The 16,961-nt window shown below is 41.0% G+C and overlaps 1 protein-coding gene across 2 annotated transcripts in view; it reads left to right on the top strand.

Annotated features, from left to right (window-relative positions):
• The window catches only part of SCAPER (S-phase cyclin A associated protein in the ER), a 131,287-nt gene that overhangs the window by 58,229 nt on the left and 56,097 nt on the right, over positions 1-16,961 (top strand). For both annotated transcript variants that reach the window (XM_079317865.1, XM_079317864.1), the window contains exon 23: positions 8,025-8,151. In XM_079317865.1, the coding sequence (XP_079173991.1) occupies positions 8,025-8,151 (127 nt within the window). The remainder of the gene's footprint in view (positions 1-8,024; positions 8,152-16,961) is intronic.

The following is a 16,961-nucleotide window of genomic DNA, read 5'->3' as shown; positions in this document are numbered from 1 at the left end:
CTTTTTATTGTCAAGGATAAGGCACAGATGAAAACAGCTGGATGGTAAGATTAAAACAAGGTCTGTGATCACTGATAAATTCCTTCTGCTTGGGGTGAAAATGAAACTTGCTCAGCTTTTGTTTTCTGATTCCGTTGAAACCAGTTGGGAAAAGATGCAACATTTTATATTTCCAAAATTATTTTGATAAGGTCTATTACCTAAGATTTTAAAAGAAACTGTACAGCTGTAGATTAAGTGGAAAACAGTTAAGAAATTGGAAAGAGGTGGAGTTTCTTCAGTCCTTGGGAGAACAGGGAGGTTACCAGTAGAGTTCTGCAGTTCTGTGATGGTCAGCATGTTCTCAAATGGCTTGGATAAACAGGGCCAGCAGCGAGGGGACAGTGTGATGTTCACAGAGATTCAGGACAGCAGGGACAAGAACTGGTGCTGAATGATAATTCTCAAGAGTGGGAGTGAGCAGGCAGTAAAATGGCAGGTGAACTCCAGAGTGTATTGAGTGCTGCCCAATGGAGGGGGAAGACAGAACTCAATTATATCTTCACATTGAAAGTGTGGACCTTGCATTTGCAGATGGGATAATTCCTGGAAAATACAAGCTCAGTACTCAGCAGCTCATAAAAATCCTTTGTTAAAATTACTTAGAAACAAGTGAAAACAGAGCAAAGAATGTCATCAGGTACGAATACTCAAGTCATTTACATATTTTGAATAGGATGTGAAGTTCTAGTTCTTTGTCTCTGGACAGATAAGCTATGATTGCTAAAGGTTCAGAGACAGCAGAAAGGGAAATATGTACTGATTTAAGGTATATCTTATGTATTAGGAAATAAGTGAATTAATACTACTCCTGGAGAAAGATAGGATAATGGGAGAAGTTCTTGTGGGGTTATGTTGTAGAGATCTATTACTACAGTTGTATATATCACTTGTGAAATTTTCTACCATTTGAAAAGTCAACTTAAATACACGTTTTGTGTAGTAGTACTCCTGGTGGAAAATGTAATAATGGGAGAAGTTCTTATGTGTTTGTTGTAGCTACCTACCATGTCACAAATGGCATGGAGAAGATGGAGGGTGGTTGCTTGCTGCCCTCTTGGACCACAGGGGAAAGCTGGAGGCAGGTCCTAGAGAAATCAAACGCAATGTTCTCAATGCAGCATGCAGGGAGATGTAGGGAATTCCCTGCTAGGATTCACACAGGATTCACTGACAGCTCACCTGCATTCCTGCAGGTCTAGGAAAGCACCAAGAGACTTCTAAGCCCAAAGTGGGGAAACAAACAGATTAGTAAAGAGGATTATGCAGCCTGCCCTGTTCTTAGTGTTCCTGAGACACCCATTCCCAGTGGGCAGATGGTGTGTGTGCCTTGCTGGTGGCTGGGCTTAGGGGGTCTGTAACATCAGTCAAAGGGCTGGGAGGTCTCAGGAGCTGGAGACAAAAATCCTCATCCTAAAATTGCAACAGCTTTCCAGACTGGGGGTATTTGTCTTCAGACTGAAGTAATAAGCTGTAGCAAATCCTATATATTTTGTGGTACCATGACCCATGAAGTGCTGAGGAAGGTAGCATTTTGTACAAGTTGCTGATGGTTAAGCAGTTCAGATGCTTGCACTTAGACCTCCTTGATGTGCATACCACTTACCTGTATGCAAGTATCTTTTACACAGGCTTTTCAAAAGCTTGGAAACTGCTGCTGAATCTTAGATGTATTTTAAAATAATAAAAATCCATCACTGAAGTTTGACACAAGAAAATGACCCATCTCCAGCAGATGGCACACCTGCATAAACACATGGGAAGAAGTTGGCTTCATTTCTTGGTCATCAGCACTTCCATTTGCAGATTGATTTCATGGGATATTGAGACTTCTAGCTTTGTAGCTTTTCTGTTTTGTTTTATTTTTCTTTGCTGGTAGAAAATATAAAATTAGGTTCTAGTCATCGGAAAGTTTAAACACATGTATTTGACTCTGAAGATATTAATGAGCTCTAGTGTCTCAGTGTTAAATACTGAGTTTATCAGAACTTTGTCAGTTCTGTCTCAAACGCAGCAAGAGAGAAATTCCGATTTTAATTTTTTTTTAAGTGTTTTCGAATTTTTCGACTGATCCTGAATTTGCAGTTTTCATTTCTCTTTATGTAATTAATTGCTCATTTACTTTCAGGCAGAATCTTCTGCTCCATGTGCTTTTTTAGGTTCTTCTTTTACTGCCTCTGTTAGGGCCATACCCTTTTAGGTGTGAATAGTGATGACCACTGTAGCTCCCTTTCATCACAGATCTCTTTGCAGTCTTCATGTAGAAACCTAGAATCTATCAGCTGCTAACATCTAAATTCTTAAAATGTAGTTTCAGGTACCACAGTTATTATTTCCAAAATTTCACAACTTTTTACCTGCTATGAGGGCTTAAATATTTGTGAGCTTCTTTGAAATCAAGGGGTTAAAAATGAGAGCTCAAGTCTGAACTGGCTTTTTAAGTAGAGGAGTATCTGTGAGTGAACCAAAAGCCCATTTATTTCTATTAAAATGTGTTTACTTTGCACAACACATTACAAAATGGAAGAAGAATAGGGAAGTATTCTCTCTTTCTGTAAGAGAATAAGAGAGCAAGAAATTTTATGAGGCAAGAGTTTTAGCTCAGACTGCATCTATTTACATTGCACAACTTAGTTTTAATATAGAGAAAAATAATAGGAAAACACATACAAGATCCTTCTTAACCAAGGCCAGCAGGAAGGGGAGTCAGCACAAAGAAAGAAACAGTAGCAGGTGTGCAGCATTATTGCCTGGGAAGCTATGCAAGCAGAGGTTTGATGTACTGAGATTGTACTCAGAAATTTGATGTACACAGATTGGAGTGGAAGTATACCAATGAATAGAAAATATATTCTGACTTAGTGGGCTGTGGAGCTTAAAAACTGAGAAGTTCCTTTTTATATTCTGTTTAAAATGGGATGCAACTGGTAGGTTTATTTATTTGCTTAAGAGAAGCGATATGTTTTAGAAAAATAAAGATATCTTTCTTTTATGCTTCCTTGCTTATGCTATATTTCTTTATCCACTCCTCTACCTCCCAAACTGAGTGTCTTCACAAACAGCCAGACCCACTTATGGAATGTAACTTCTTATCTGATTTTAGTTCTTAGTCATGTTGTCAGTTGTTACAGAAGAATGACAGAAACCAGAGTTAGTCTTTGGCAGGTAAAAAGCTTTTTTAGATCACCTTTTAGATTAGGCCACTTTAATATCATGAGACCACTGATTTCCTGATGCAACTGATAGACTGTTTCAGTGGTTCTTATTAGCTGAAGGTTTGCAGATTTACAAAACCTCCTGCACTAAGGAAGCACCAATCCAAATGCTTGCTAAGCTCTACACTGGTACTACACTGATAGCAATAAGCAGGCAGGCTTTACCCTACTGTGGTTAGACAGTGTGCATCCCTTTTTCAGTGGCACAGCACTGATTCATGGCTGGGATTGTAAATGGCTCTGAGGAGTTCTTTCTTAGAAGTGACTTCTAAAAGATGGCTGGGACAGTTGGGTTTTTTAGTATCTGTTAAAAAAAATTGTGTGCATTGGACAAAGGGGTGGGATAATTCCCAATATTGCTTTGTTTGGTAGGTATTTTGGTCTCTGAACTATTTCATGTGCCTAGGGGAACATTGAAGGAAAGACTGTGGACATTGTCACCCAGAGCAGCCAGGTGTTGCTCCCTGCCTTTCTCAAGTGCACTTGCTGGTTGGTCCCTGGTGCACACAGGGAATTTTGTAAGTGCTGGGGGACTCTTGGTGGGTTTGTAGTATTAATTCATATTCCCTGGGAATTGATCTGAGTCATTATTTAGCATCCAGTGTACTAGGAGAATGTGGGCGTGTCCATCAGAGCACATTTTGAAAAGGGAAGGAAAACATTTTCACAAAGTTAGAGGGCTATTTACATCTCTTTAGTATCTTCCAATTCAGGGGTGAGGCCACGCATTTCAGTGTTAAATATCCAGGTAGCAAAGTATAATTGTCACCCTTCAATACAACAGGGAAACTAAAGTAATGAAGGATTGCCTGAAGGGAATTAGCAGGTTTGCAGGGTAAAAGTTAACCCCTCAGTCTAATATTTTATCTAGTCTCTCCTCACATAACAAGGAATTGTTTTAATGTATTCTTTTTATTTACTTTTTTTTTTTTTTTTTTTTTTTTTTTTTTTTTTTTATAACTGTAAAGGGATACTTCAGATAGTATGGAAATTGGAGCCACTGTTATCCTGGAAACACACTGCAGCACAAAAAGAAGAGACAGAAAAAGAAATACTATTTCCTGTAAGAGTCTGCTGCAGAGGAGATGGGAATGTAGTGTGAAGTTTGTTCTTTCAGAAGCCCAAAGCTAAATGTCTGTACTGATACAGTACTTTCTTTCTTTCATTATGATATATCAGTGTATTCATAGGATAAACTCACCTTGTAGATTTTCCTGCAGTAGTAGGCTTAGAGTACAGTTAGGTCAGTTATAAGATATTATACCAAAATACTGATTACTAAGGAAAAAACCCAGATACTCTCTGAAATTAGAAGTACTTGTACAAAGTTTAATTTCCAAAATGTTGTGGAAACTACAGAAGAGACAGAGTGTAAATAAAATAAAATTCAGGTAAACTTTAAAACAAGATAAATACCAGGGGTACAATTGGGTAGGCGATGGATTTCCTCCTCAGAGAGTGGCTAAAATATTCTCATGGGAATGCAAAGAAATATATTCAGAAAATAGAATTTCTAAGGATTGTTCATCATATTTCAGACTTCCATTTCAAGGTGTATGAAGCTGCAGCTGGTTTGTGTCTGGCAGTGTTGGGGGCTGTGTCCAGCTATGGGATGTTGGGACATAGATTGTAGTACAGGAGTGGCACTAGGGACACAGGGAATGGGTAGGGATGGCACTAGGGACAGGGATTGTAGTGCAAGGGTGGCACTGGGGCATGGGGAATGGGCAGGGATGGCACTAGGGACAGGGATTGTAGTGCAAGGGTGGCACTGGGGACACAGGGAATGGGCAGAGGTGGCACTAGGGACAGGGACTGTAGTGCAAGGGTGGCACTGGGGGCACAGGGAACAGGCAGGGATGGCACTGAGGACACAGGGATCCAGTTAAATCTGCAAGTGCTGGATACATTGGTGCTACTATTTCAAGGCTTTTTCGCTTTTTCTGGAGAGGAAATGTGGCCTAGAAATATTGACAGATCTTTTTCCTTTAGCCCATAAAATATATTAAACCTGCTAAAAATATTTAGCCCATGTTAGAAACCTTTGATATGAATATCCCTTGTTTTCTCATTTGCATTGCAAAAAGATCAGATACTGTATTTATATTTGCTGAACACACAATTTATTGGTTTACATTATGGGTATGTTCCAAGACAAATCAGTGCCTTATAGTCTTCTGATATTTCTTCTGCATTCTAAATTATCCATTTGTGAGGAGTACTGAAATAAGAGAGATGTAAATAAGGGAAAAATCATTAACTTTCTCTTTTATCCTGCACAGTAAGGTTTCAGTCATTTATCATTCCTGTACGGCTTAGTAAGCCTTGGAGGAGTGAAAATTGGGGTACAGAAGGAAGACTAATTAATTGTCTTGAAATGTTTGGATTTGGGTTCAGTGGTATTTCCAGAGTGCCTGGATCAGGTGTGGATGCCATGTCCCAGGAATCCCCAGTGCACACTGAGAGTGTGCCAGGAGCCCAGTGTGTGTACAAAGAGCTCTCTCTTCCCAAATCCATTCATAGCCATTGCAAGTTCTGCATCTAAGCACAAGTCCTCTGCACAGATTTCTACTCCTTTGAAACAGTCAAAAAATGATTCTTATTTCTCTGACACAGCCAAGAAGTCATTTGAAGGATATTGAAATAATTTCTCCAAGGTTCACTGGGAAGGAGGAGGCAGTTTTTATTTCCCCTCTCCTCCCCATGTGATCACACAACATCCCTTGACTGGTTTTGGCAGAAGACTCACCCTGCAGCAGGATGTGAGGATGTGAGAGGTAATTCTTTAATGTCGCAGAATTGGAAATTCATTCTTTCAGGTTCTTACTCTGTGATGCTGAACACATGCTTAGAAAGTTGGAATTTTGGTAAAAGTGTCCAGAAAGACTTTTAGAAGAAATGGAAAGCTGGAGGCTTTTCCTGGGGAGTCAGTACTGTGCAGGTTGTTTGTAAAGTGAGGACAGAAACTGAACGTGATGTTTAACTTCTGGAGCATCTTAAGAGACTGAAGAGAAAGACACTTGTGTGAGTTGTGTCTGCTGAAGGCTCAGTGTAGTGTGATTATGTTCTCTTTCAGTCCTTGTGAGCAGTGTTTTGATAAACCTTACACATTTTGTATGCTGATGCCTGATGGAGATTAGGGAAGTGCCTTTCTTCAGCCTCTGTGGTTAATCCTGGTGGAATTCCATTCCTGTGATGTTAAATGAAGCAAATGGAAACCTGTCTTGCTGTCTTTTGTCAGATGAAGTTGCAATGTAGGGTGATGGGCATTATGTATGCTTTAATCGTGGGATTTGGGCAGATACACCAGAGAAATAAAGTGTTTTTTGCTTAATGTGCTAGGATATTGCCAAGGCAATAGCCATTTTAAATCCCACTCTGTGAGAGCACTCTGCTTGTGGACTGCAGCAGTTCCACTTCTCATTGGTGCTGTGGTCTTTTGATTTACTGTCCTGCAGTTATTTGGGCTTTGGCTTTTAATTTTGTTTCCCATTTTAGCTTGTGGCTTATGGAGATAGACAGAGGTTTCCTCCAACCTCATTTTCCACAGAGGAAATAGCAGTGCAAAAAAATCTCATCAGGATGTAATCTCCTTTTATTTTTCTTGTCATAGAAAAATCCTGGTTGTTTATTAGTAGGCTCAGCTGACCAGATGATAAGAAGTCCAAGACTCAAAATTCTACAAATCATTTTTATTTGTACTTCAAGAACATATATGTATCTTCAGCATGTCTTTAAATCTATTAATGAAAGTTCCTAGTGTTTTCAAAGAGAGGACACAGAGTTCCTGTTGTCTCTTGATAAAGTGGAAACTTTCCCTGTGTGTCCCAGCAGTGTCTGCCACTGCTCCTGCTCAGTTTCAGCTTTGTCCCACTTCAGTGCAGATTGCCCAGAAGATGAAAGCAAAGGTCCAGCCAGCCCTGAGCCTTGTCACTGTGAGCAGCCAGGAGGGGACACTGAGGCAGTGTCACCAAATCAATCCATGGCAAGTACAGTGACACATCCTGCTGGCTGCTCTGTCCCCAGCTAAGGGACAGCCTTGTCTGCTCTGCCTTGCTGCTCCCACAGAGCCAGAAGGCTCCACCTGCACAGTCAGGGCACACAAGGATGAGCTTTGAGTGTGTTTTGGACTTTAGGGTGAGAGAATTGTGCCCTGCACTGTGTATTTCCTCTCACTGCTCAGCGGGAGAGCCCAGGTGCAGATGTGAAAATTGAAAATTGAAATGAAACCTAACCCATGTGAGTGTCTGCATGGCTCCCACCTCTGCATTTTGGCTTCATTGCTGACCCTTGTTAATCAAATGCCCTTTCTGAGTAGGCTGCAAAGCCACTGCTTTTCTCTTACTCAAATAACCCTGAAGAGCCATTTCTTTTATGATGCCTATAAGAAATCAGCCAAGTGGTCCTGCTGTTCCATTTCCCTTACTCATCTTAAACAGGGTGAAACCATTTGAAAATGAGGATGGCAGAAACTAGCAGGATAAGATGTGGAAGGGGAATAGGGAAACAACAGAAACAAATGTAGCTGATAAAGCACCTTTATAGTTCACTCTGGTGTCTTTGCTGTTTCCTTGGAAAAGTAGATAGTGAATTGTCACTGCAAGCTGACTGTACCTCCTTGGATGTTTAGTGTCCTGTTCAGAATAGATGATATTAATATTTGACAGATTTTCATTATTCCTTCATTGTTAGCAGGGGTTCATTACAAAGATGTACATTAATAAGGGAGTTTTTGCTTTAACTGCTCTTTGTTTTTGTTTTCTGTTGAAGGTTACAGCGGTTAGCAAAAGACCTTGTGAAGCACCTCCAAATGCAGGATAGCTGCTCCTTGGGGAACAACAAAGTTCCTGGTCTGGACAGGACTTTAGGAGAGATCTCCAGAATTCTGGAAAAAGAGGTATTGTGACTTATGATTGACCTGTAAATTGTTTTGCCCTCAAGTCTCATCAGTTTGGATTTGGGAATGTTTAATGTGAGATATTGAAGAGTAAATGAGCTCCATGTAACAAGCAGTATCTGCTATTACACTTTTCACTTTTTTCCTCTGTTTTCATGAGGGTTGTTTTTAAAGTCATCTGGTTTGTAGTGCTTACCCACAAACAGCTTTTACAATAAGGACCCAAACAATTGGCAGAAAACAGAGGGAAGAACTGGATTCAGGTTTGCTGGAGCAGCAATCTGTTGAGTTTTTCCAGAGTTAAACAGAGTCAGTGAGTCTTTGCTGGAGGAGGAAGGTATGATATGCATGTATGTGGGATATTTGTAGTTTTTATACTTTTCCAAAGTGATATAATTATAGAGCATGTTTTCATGTTTTGCTTTATAGAAATGTTGGATTTTATCTATTTTTTTTATTGATAGCACTGCCTTTGCAACTCTTCTCCTATTTCCTCATGGCCAGTCTGCTGCCACCATGCTTTGTGACTTGTGTGGTTTTTTGCTCCATTAGGACCACAGTATTTGAGTTTTCAGCTGGGACATTATGTTCTGTTCTCCCTTGAACCACTAGGAAATACTTTTCTTTCTTATCTGTAATCAAGACATAATGAAAATTAGCTCTGGAAGAAACCAAATTAATGGAATCTGAGGAAGGGGTTGCATCATTGTGGTTCAGAGTTGACATTTGTGAAAATGAGAGCTCTGCTTGATGCTTTTCACACCTTAGTCAGTGTGGAGAACACAGTTGTTAATGGCACATGCTTTTAAACGCTGGAGGCTGCCTGGGATGCACAGGCTCCTCATGTGTGTTCTGCTGCTCATCAGGCTAATAATGTGTTTGAAAGAGTTGTGGCATTTTCAAATTTTTCAGTGTTTCCATTAATTATTGAAAAGTTAATTTTTTTATTGATTACAAAATACAGAAATCATGTTGTTGCATGACTACTATGAAAAGATTAATCTATTTGGAAGTTATCTAAGTGATCCTTGGAAACTCTTTGGAATGTGGAGTTGTATCCAGCCTTTTACGAATAGTTATCTGCTGAGATTTTTTAAAATGAGATGTGAACTGCAGCTGAGTGTTACTCATTAATTGTTTACATGGTTTTGCTGGTTGGAGACTGCAGTGGGGAATTAAAAACTACATTTGATACATTAATAGACATGGGCTGTTTTGTTGTTGATTTGGGGATTTACCCCCAAAACATTACTGAAGCACTGGAGAAGTATTTCTCTCTGAGTGTCCTGATCAATAAGGTCAGGAAGGATTGATTTCAGTAGCTGTTGCTGTGTTTACAGCACAGATCATACATGGCCATTTGCAGCAGGGGATGGGAATTCTCTTGTTAACCTGGAGTGAGAAATCAGCAGACACATCTTCCATGTCGGTGGGCACTGAAAAGAGCCCTGATGGTGTCAGTCATGGACTGAGAGGAGGAGACTAACACTGTTAATTGAATTTCCCTGGAGAGCATAAAAATATAACCTAATGTGGGGGAGGAAGGGGGGAGTGGGAACCACACAAGCTGTCAGTGTGTGTGAGCTGATAACATTGATTTACCCTTGCTAATGGCCTGGCTTGAATAAAGAATTGCCCTGAGGGAGGACAGGGTTCACTACAATAGATCCTTGCCACTTACTAGAAATTCTTCTTACTCACAAGAAGTCCTGCAAAACTATTACAAAATAGAATTGATCCAAAGCCCCTCTTTTCATTCATATTGTGAACCCTTGGATTTTTCTTTTGTTAATAGTTTACACTGCCTGAAAGATATGTGTATTCAGGCTCACCAGGGGAAAAACAAAAAAAAATTGGTCTTACAGATCATGAATTTATCCTGAGTTAATGTTGGTAACAGTAAATAAGAAAAATATATACCATTAAATTTCTCAACAGAAGGAAGGGCTATTCCACTCATTAGAAATTTCATGACTGTGCTAAAACAGACAGAAAGAGTGGGGTGTAATATTTATGCAAACTTGAATCACAAAAAAAGCCTCACACAAAAGATTTGCAGCCCTGTCTCAATGGATTTGCCTCCATGTACAATCACATCACACTGTAACAATTTCTGTTTGTACTTGGCCTTCATCTGAATGTGTTCCACTGTACTGAATAAGGCTTTTTTCACTTCTGAACCTCTTTCATGATGTGAGAATATCCTAGGGTGCTGCCTGCCTGCATGGTTATTGTGCTCACCCTTGCTCTGGTTTTTGCCTTCCTGCTCTGCTGGGCACTGCCTGTTCTGCACCTGGGGCCAAGTGATTCCACTAATACAGCAAGAAGTGTTTGTTTAATGCAAACAGAAAGGTTTAGATATCCTCTAGATACTCAGGTTTGAGAAGTCTCTCTCAGGCAAAGATGCATCTTGACCACTTTTGGAGTCCTGGCTGTTTATTGTGGCACCTTCCCTGCTCCTCATTCGCTGCTGCTGGATCCCTGTGCAACACAGCATATTTTGATTGCTAACAAAAGAGAATGTGCTTTGCTGTGCTGCAGGTGGTTGTTAGATCTCTGGGCACTTCTTGATATGCCCACACTGTCTTGGTTGGATGAAGCTCTACAAAAAGTTGGAGCTTTGTGTCCCTGGAAAAGGATTTGTGAATAAGCAAATTGAAGTGCAGATTTTGAGGATCTGACTTAGAGCCTGGCCATGAGCTGCATGAAACATGTGGCTCACTTCTTTAAATTAAATATGCCTAAGAGGTGCTCCAGAGTCATGAACCATCACATGGTTTAAACAGGCTTATGCCCCTCAGGCCATGTTGGTAGGAGGCAAGGAGCACAAATCCCAGTGTTATGTGCCTGGTGTTCTGTCCCCCAGGTGTGTCCAGCAGGTACTGCTGCTGCTTTGGGCGTGCTCTGGGTTATTGGAATGCAGGCCTCGGGTTTGTGTATCTCATCCTTTCTGGCAGAAATTCTGGAAGGAAGCTGTATTAACTTTCACCTCTGCTTTGTTTAAAAGTCCATTAAGAAAACAAACACACGCAGAGCCACAACAGCAGAATGCATGCAAATGTCACCAGAAAGCCCTGGCCTGAGGTTGGCAGATGTCATGTGGGACTCTTCAAGCTCTTAATAAGATCTGATAACCCTCAGTTTAAGATCTCCTATGAATGGGCCTTTGATGCTAAAAGAAAATCTCTTACAGAAGGCAGAGCTGATGTTTGAAGTGGTAGGGCTAGAGCACTTGTCCTGCTACAATTCTTTTGATTTGATGCATGTTCATTCCTTGGTGGACTAATTTTGCATGTCCATCACTCAGGGCAACTGTGTGTTTCAGATGAGTGAGGAATCCCAAGGTATCTGCTGGAGCCTGCCTGGAGCACTTCCACAGAAATGTCCTGTAATGGGGAGCTCTTAGGAACCAGGGCATTGAGAGCAGCATATCCTGTTAGTGGGACTGCAGCTGCAGCTTGAACTTGCTTAGGCTTATATCATGTATTTCCCTATTATCTAAAGAGGTGAGATTTACTGATTAAAAATTTCCTAATTAAAAAAATCTACTGATTAAAAAACGTCTGCTGTATAGAATGAGGCCCTAAGCTGACTGAAGTCCATACATTTCTAAGGCTGTGACACAGACCTGGTTATCCAGAGGTCTCTGCCTCTGGGATGGTCATCCTTACACTTGCTGACAGAACATCCCTTCCCTAAAGTTCTTCCTAAAATTTCTCTGTAGAGGGTTGGGTTTGCCTTCAGGTTTCGGATGTTAGAAGTGTCCTGTGTGGTTTTGGATAGGTGTGTGTGTGGGGGCAGGGCTGGCAGACACCCTGAGGGACATGCAGGGTGTTGCCATTGTGAGGATGGTGACAGCAGCTGAGGGCAGTGGCCTTTTCACCTGGCTCAGCTGCAGCTGAAACACTGCACTTAAATCACCCCAGTTAAATGCTTACAACCTCACATGTGGCATTTAGGCAAACCCTTAATGTGTCTTGTCCATCTGAATGGGAATATGGCACACAGATTCAACAGGATTCTCAGGGAACCTCATGATTTTGGAATTCAAGGCTGACAGTTCATCTGCTTAACTGGAATTGCTTTTCTGTGGTGCTTTGCACTGGTCACTAGTTTGAAGATGTCCAGCACAGCAGAGTGATAAGGTTCCTGTAACTCAGTAGTTTGGCTGAAGCTCCTCCACCTCTGCTCCTGAGGAAAAGGCAGCTTTAATCCCTGGCCCAGCACAAACACTACAGCTCAGGCTCCCACATACTCATAAAGTCCTACAAACAAGATTTCACTGCTTCTGTTCATAAAACTTACTATGATTTTGAACGAGTTTGAGGATAGCTGTGTTCCTGATCTCCCTCAGGCTCTCTAGGTGCTGTAAAAATCTTAGTAAATGATAGTGAGTGCAAAAGAAATTGTTAAACTGTGCAATTAAAATGGAACCACAAAATAAAACAGGAGGCTTTTAGGCCACAGTGCTTATAGTTACTTAGCAGCTCTCTTCATGCAGATGTAGAAGCAGCTGCCTTTCAATAGGTAAGGTTTAAGTATGGTTGTTTACATTACTAATTCAGAGTAATATTCTTACTGGAAACAGATTTCAGGGGGAAAATATACTTCCTTAGAGAAGAATATAATTTTGTAGCTGGAAAATGTGTGAATATGAGCTAGTAATTGACTGCAGTGGTTTAATCCATTTTCTAAAAATCGGGTCTCAGTGCTCAAGATGTCTAAAACATGCTCTCTCAGTGACCATTAATGGTTTGTTTTGTGTCAGACAATGTTTTGGGGTTTGGGATTTTTGGAGAGATTTTTCAGCCTCCTGTTTGAGCAGTGGTGATGTCAGTTATTTACATTTCAGTAAAATGTTTGTCATAGCTTTCAAATACATGGGGACTGTAGACAGACAGTGTTTATCCCATTGTAAAGACTGTCAGAAATGGCTGGCTCTAACAACACACTCAGGCCCTGTATTTATATTTTATTCTCTAAACTGTTGGGCCCATTGGGGATGGTGACCATAGCCAGGGTGAAGAGGGACAATCCCCCCAATAATATAAACTCTTTATCATCAGAAACAATAAAATTAAAAACTGTTGGAGAAATAATGTATGGAGTAAAAGCAGTGTTCAATAGAATATATGATAAGAGTCTTCAAATATCTCTACAGAGATTTAAAATTATCCTGTGTGTGTATATGTGTGAGTATGTGTATATAAATACATATGACATATATATACAGACAAAATAGATTTTAGAAGTAAAAACTCTGTTATAAAGACTCAGTATTATTGCTTAAAGTATATTCAAGAATATGTTGAGAATTATGATTCCCAAAGCCTTGCACATCTAGTTTTGGTGCTGCAGATATTTGCACCCAAGGAGCTGTGTGTTCCCAGTGTAGCAGTGATGTGGCCTTCAAAGAGAGAATTGGCAGCCTATGTGTCACCACCTTGCATAAGTCAAAAAAAGCATTATATAATAAAAAGAGTGGCAATTGCTGTCATAGTGAATTTACCTAAATCATGAACCAGTGGCTTGACCCAGAGTGTATTTTGTGATTCCATGCATGCACAGTGTCTGTACACAATTTAACATACATTATTCTCTTTAGCCTCTCAGCAGATTGATTTCTTAGGCTGCCGAAGCTTTACAAAGTTTCCCTTGAAGCATTATTGTAGCAATGAAAAGCCTGGCGGGGACACAGACCTTGGCAGGCAGGTTTGTGAGTGGGAGCTGTTCCTGGCAGGGTGGCTCTGGATCAGCCCGTGCCTGTCCCTGCTCACTCAGCTCTCCACTAGAGGACACCACTGGCAGAGACATCAGCGTTCCTTTCAATCCTTTTAGAGTCAGAAATCTGTTTAGAATTTCTCTCTGACAGCAGGTTCAGCCAGCACTGTGCTGGAAATCACCCAGCTCTTGCCCTGTGAAGCTGCTCACAGCAGCTGTCCCCTGGTGTGACTGCACAGGCACTTACCTGGATAATGGCTGAGCCTGACCAAACTTCAGCCTGCACCACACGAGGAAAAGTGCAGCACACACAGGCACAGCACTCATTTCAAAAGGAGGCACATGCCCAGAGCCCAGGAGGCACCCTGCTGGCCAGGGCTGCTGGTGCTGTGCTGCAGGGCTCTGTGAGCATCCCGGGGTGTCTGTCTGTCTGTCTGCAGCAGCCCTGACTGCACTGACTGCAGGCTGAGCTGTGCCACAGCTGAGGGCACACCCATGGCTGGGTGCAGGCAGCTGCAGAGCCCTTGGTGCTGGCACAGAGCAGCCTCTGCCTTTCTCTCCTGTGTCTTTTGGCTCTGAGCCAGGTGAAGATTTCCATGCACGCTGCACTGCTTTACACCCAAAAGCCTCTTTGGTATCATGCAGTGGGCATTTCCTAGCCAAAGTTCTAAAAACCAAAATAAACAACCAAATGCCGCCTTAACTGTGCTTTCATCCTTATGGGTTTTGTTCTCTGTGAAAGTAATTGCTGCTCTTATTTGTTACAATGGGAGGTTAAAACTTTAAGGTTCGTTTTAGCTAAATATATGATGTATTTCTATAGTGGATTAATATTTTAATCCATCCATTAATTTTTCAACTCCAGATACCCCTGCAGTAGCCAGTTCCAAAGCTACAGTGGTGTCAACATGAAGGGAAGTAATTAATCAAATGTAAAATTGAATTATAACTGTTTAAAAACAATTCAAAGTTCAAAATCTAAACTTTAGGAAGGGTATTAAATTACAAAACATAAATATAAGTTTTAAAACATAAATTTTTATTTTGTAAAAAGTAAAAAAACTAATAAGTTTAAACTAAAAAGTTTTACCAAATAAAACTAGAATTTAGACCCTTGGAACTCTGTATACTACCACTGAAAATCTAATAATTTTGCCAACACAGAAGGTAACATAGGGAATTCTGCATTTATGCTTCCTTTGTTGCAAGTGTTAAGTACAGAATCTGAATCAGAGCATGAACTCCAGAAAGGATAAAGCAGATATAATTGTTGGAATAGACAAAATTAATTCACTTCTTTTAAAGCCTGTAACAGTGAGAATGAGAGAATTCTAATGTGCAGATAGTCAGCACTGAGTGCCACTCACACACAGCTTGGAGGAGGTTCAGCAGTGCTCAAAGCCTGGGCTCTCAGCACTGTCCTGTTGATCTGCACATGGGCCAGGCTGCTGCCAGACTGAAACTCCTTCTATCAGCTGCAGCAGCAGATTTGATCATCCCAGCACAGGGGCTGTGGGCAAAGCCAGCACAGCTCTTGGGCCAGCATTTCCCACCCAAACAGCCTTTTCCTGTCACTGCCTGGAAGAAGTCACCAGGTCAGGTGTGTGTTGTGTGCTGCAGCTCGGGCAGGCAGCTTTGGCTCATCAATAATTCCTTTGCCCAGAGTTTCTGTAATCTCTGGATTAACCTTTTCCCCGAGATGAACATATAAATAGGAACTTGTTACTAGGGGTCAGTCACAGAATATTTTTTAACTTGTTTGCTGGAAATGGTATTAAAAGGCAAGTTGAGTTCACAGATAAGCTCTGCAGTGTTCTTATTCCAAGATTATTGGGAGGTTAATTTCTGTGCACAGTGGGTGTAGTTGAGAGCTGCTGCAGGATGTAATTAAATGCTGTCAGCTTCCAGTGCTGTACTAATTGTGCCTTTCTGCTGTCAGATCAGGCTTCTACGTCACTTTAGAACTAATACATCATATCAAAGTGGATATAATGGATATTTGTACATTCCAGGGTATGCAAAGTTCCTTCACTACAAGACAAGAGATATGTTTTAGTGTTGTTAAAGCCCAGGCACAGAGTTCTCAATGAGGAGAGCTCACTACCCAGGCACATTTCTGCCAATAGCAGAGGCCAGTTTAGAAATCACAAGAAAGTAATGATTAGTATGATTTCTCAAGAAGTTTTGGTTAATTTGGTCTGCTGGTGTATATATACATATATACACTCATATTTGTCTGCTGGTGTATATATACATATATACACTCATATTTTCTTCAAAGTATTTTTAAGTTCAGCAGTGATTTGAGACCATCACTTCTGACTTGAGAGCCTCTTACCCAGAGGCCTTCATGGTCTGTTCTGCTGTTTGCAGCAAACCCACCCTGTGCCAGTGGCCCAGTGCTTTGTGGCTGTCCTGTAGAAGAGCTCATGGGCAATGGTCTGAGGTGGGGTACAGGAGAGCACCCAAGGCAGTCAGGGTGAAAGCTATGGTTAGAGTTCAAGTGCTCTTGACTTCGTGCAAGGTCTTTAAACAGCCACTGCTCCCTCTCCATACATACTCTCCCACATCATTTTGGTGTTTAACCTTTGGCTGGTTGCACTGGCTCTCATGTTCTAGGTTCAGCTGCTTTCTAGTGGCTGGCAGCTCTCAGCAGTGACCTATCAGGTTCAGTGCTCAGAGACCTGATTTGCTACTTACAATTTGTTGTCCAATAAATATTGAGAGGGGACAGGACAAGACCATGTCATTTTGCTTTCTGTTTATCTGTTTGGGAGCTTTTATTTGTGTGATTAATCAGAAAAAGTCAAATTGGCCTCAGCTAATGGAGCCATCTATGGAGATCCAGAAGTAGTTGTTCCCCTTATTAAAGCTCTGTTGTTGCTTTCCTCCTTTAATTGATGCACTTACTAGATGCCCTGTTATTTATAAATAGACCAGACATTTATTTTTAATAAGCACAAGTGCTGCAATGCTCAGTGCTGTCTCTCAGGATATCTATGAGGATAGTTCTTACTTTCCCAAGCAATATTGTGTGTTTCCTGTAATGATTCTTGGCATGGCTGAAAGCAACTGAACAGAGAGTGGAA

Source organism: Erithacus rubecula (assembly GCF_903797595.1).
Source record: "Erithacus rubecula genome assembly, chromosome: 14".
In the NCBI taxonomy this organism is placed as follows: domain Eukaryota; kingdom Metazoa; phylum Chordata; class Aves; order Passeriformes; family Muscicapidae; genus Erithacus; species Erithacus rubecula.
The sequence above is the reverse complement of the archived record's forward strand: the minus strand, read 5'-3'. Positions and strand labels throughout refer to the sequence as shown.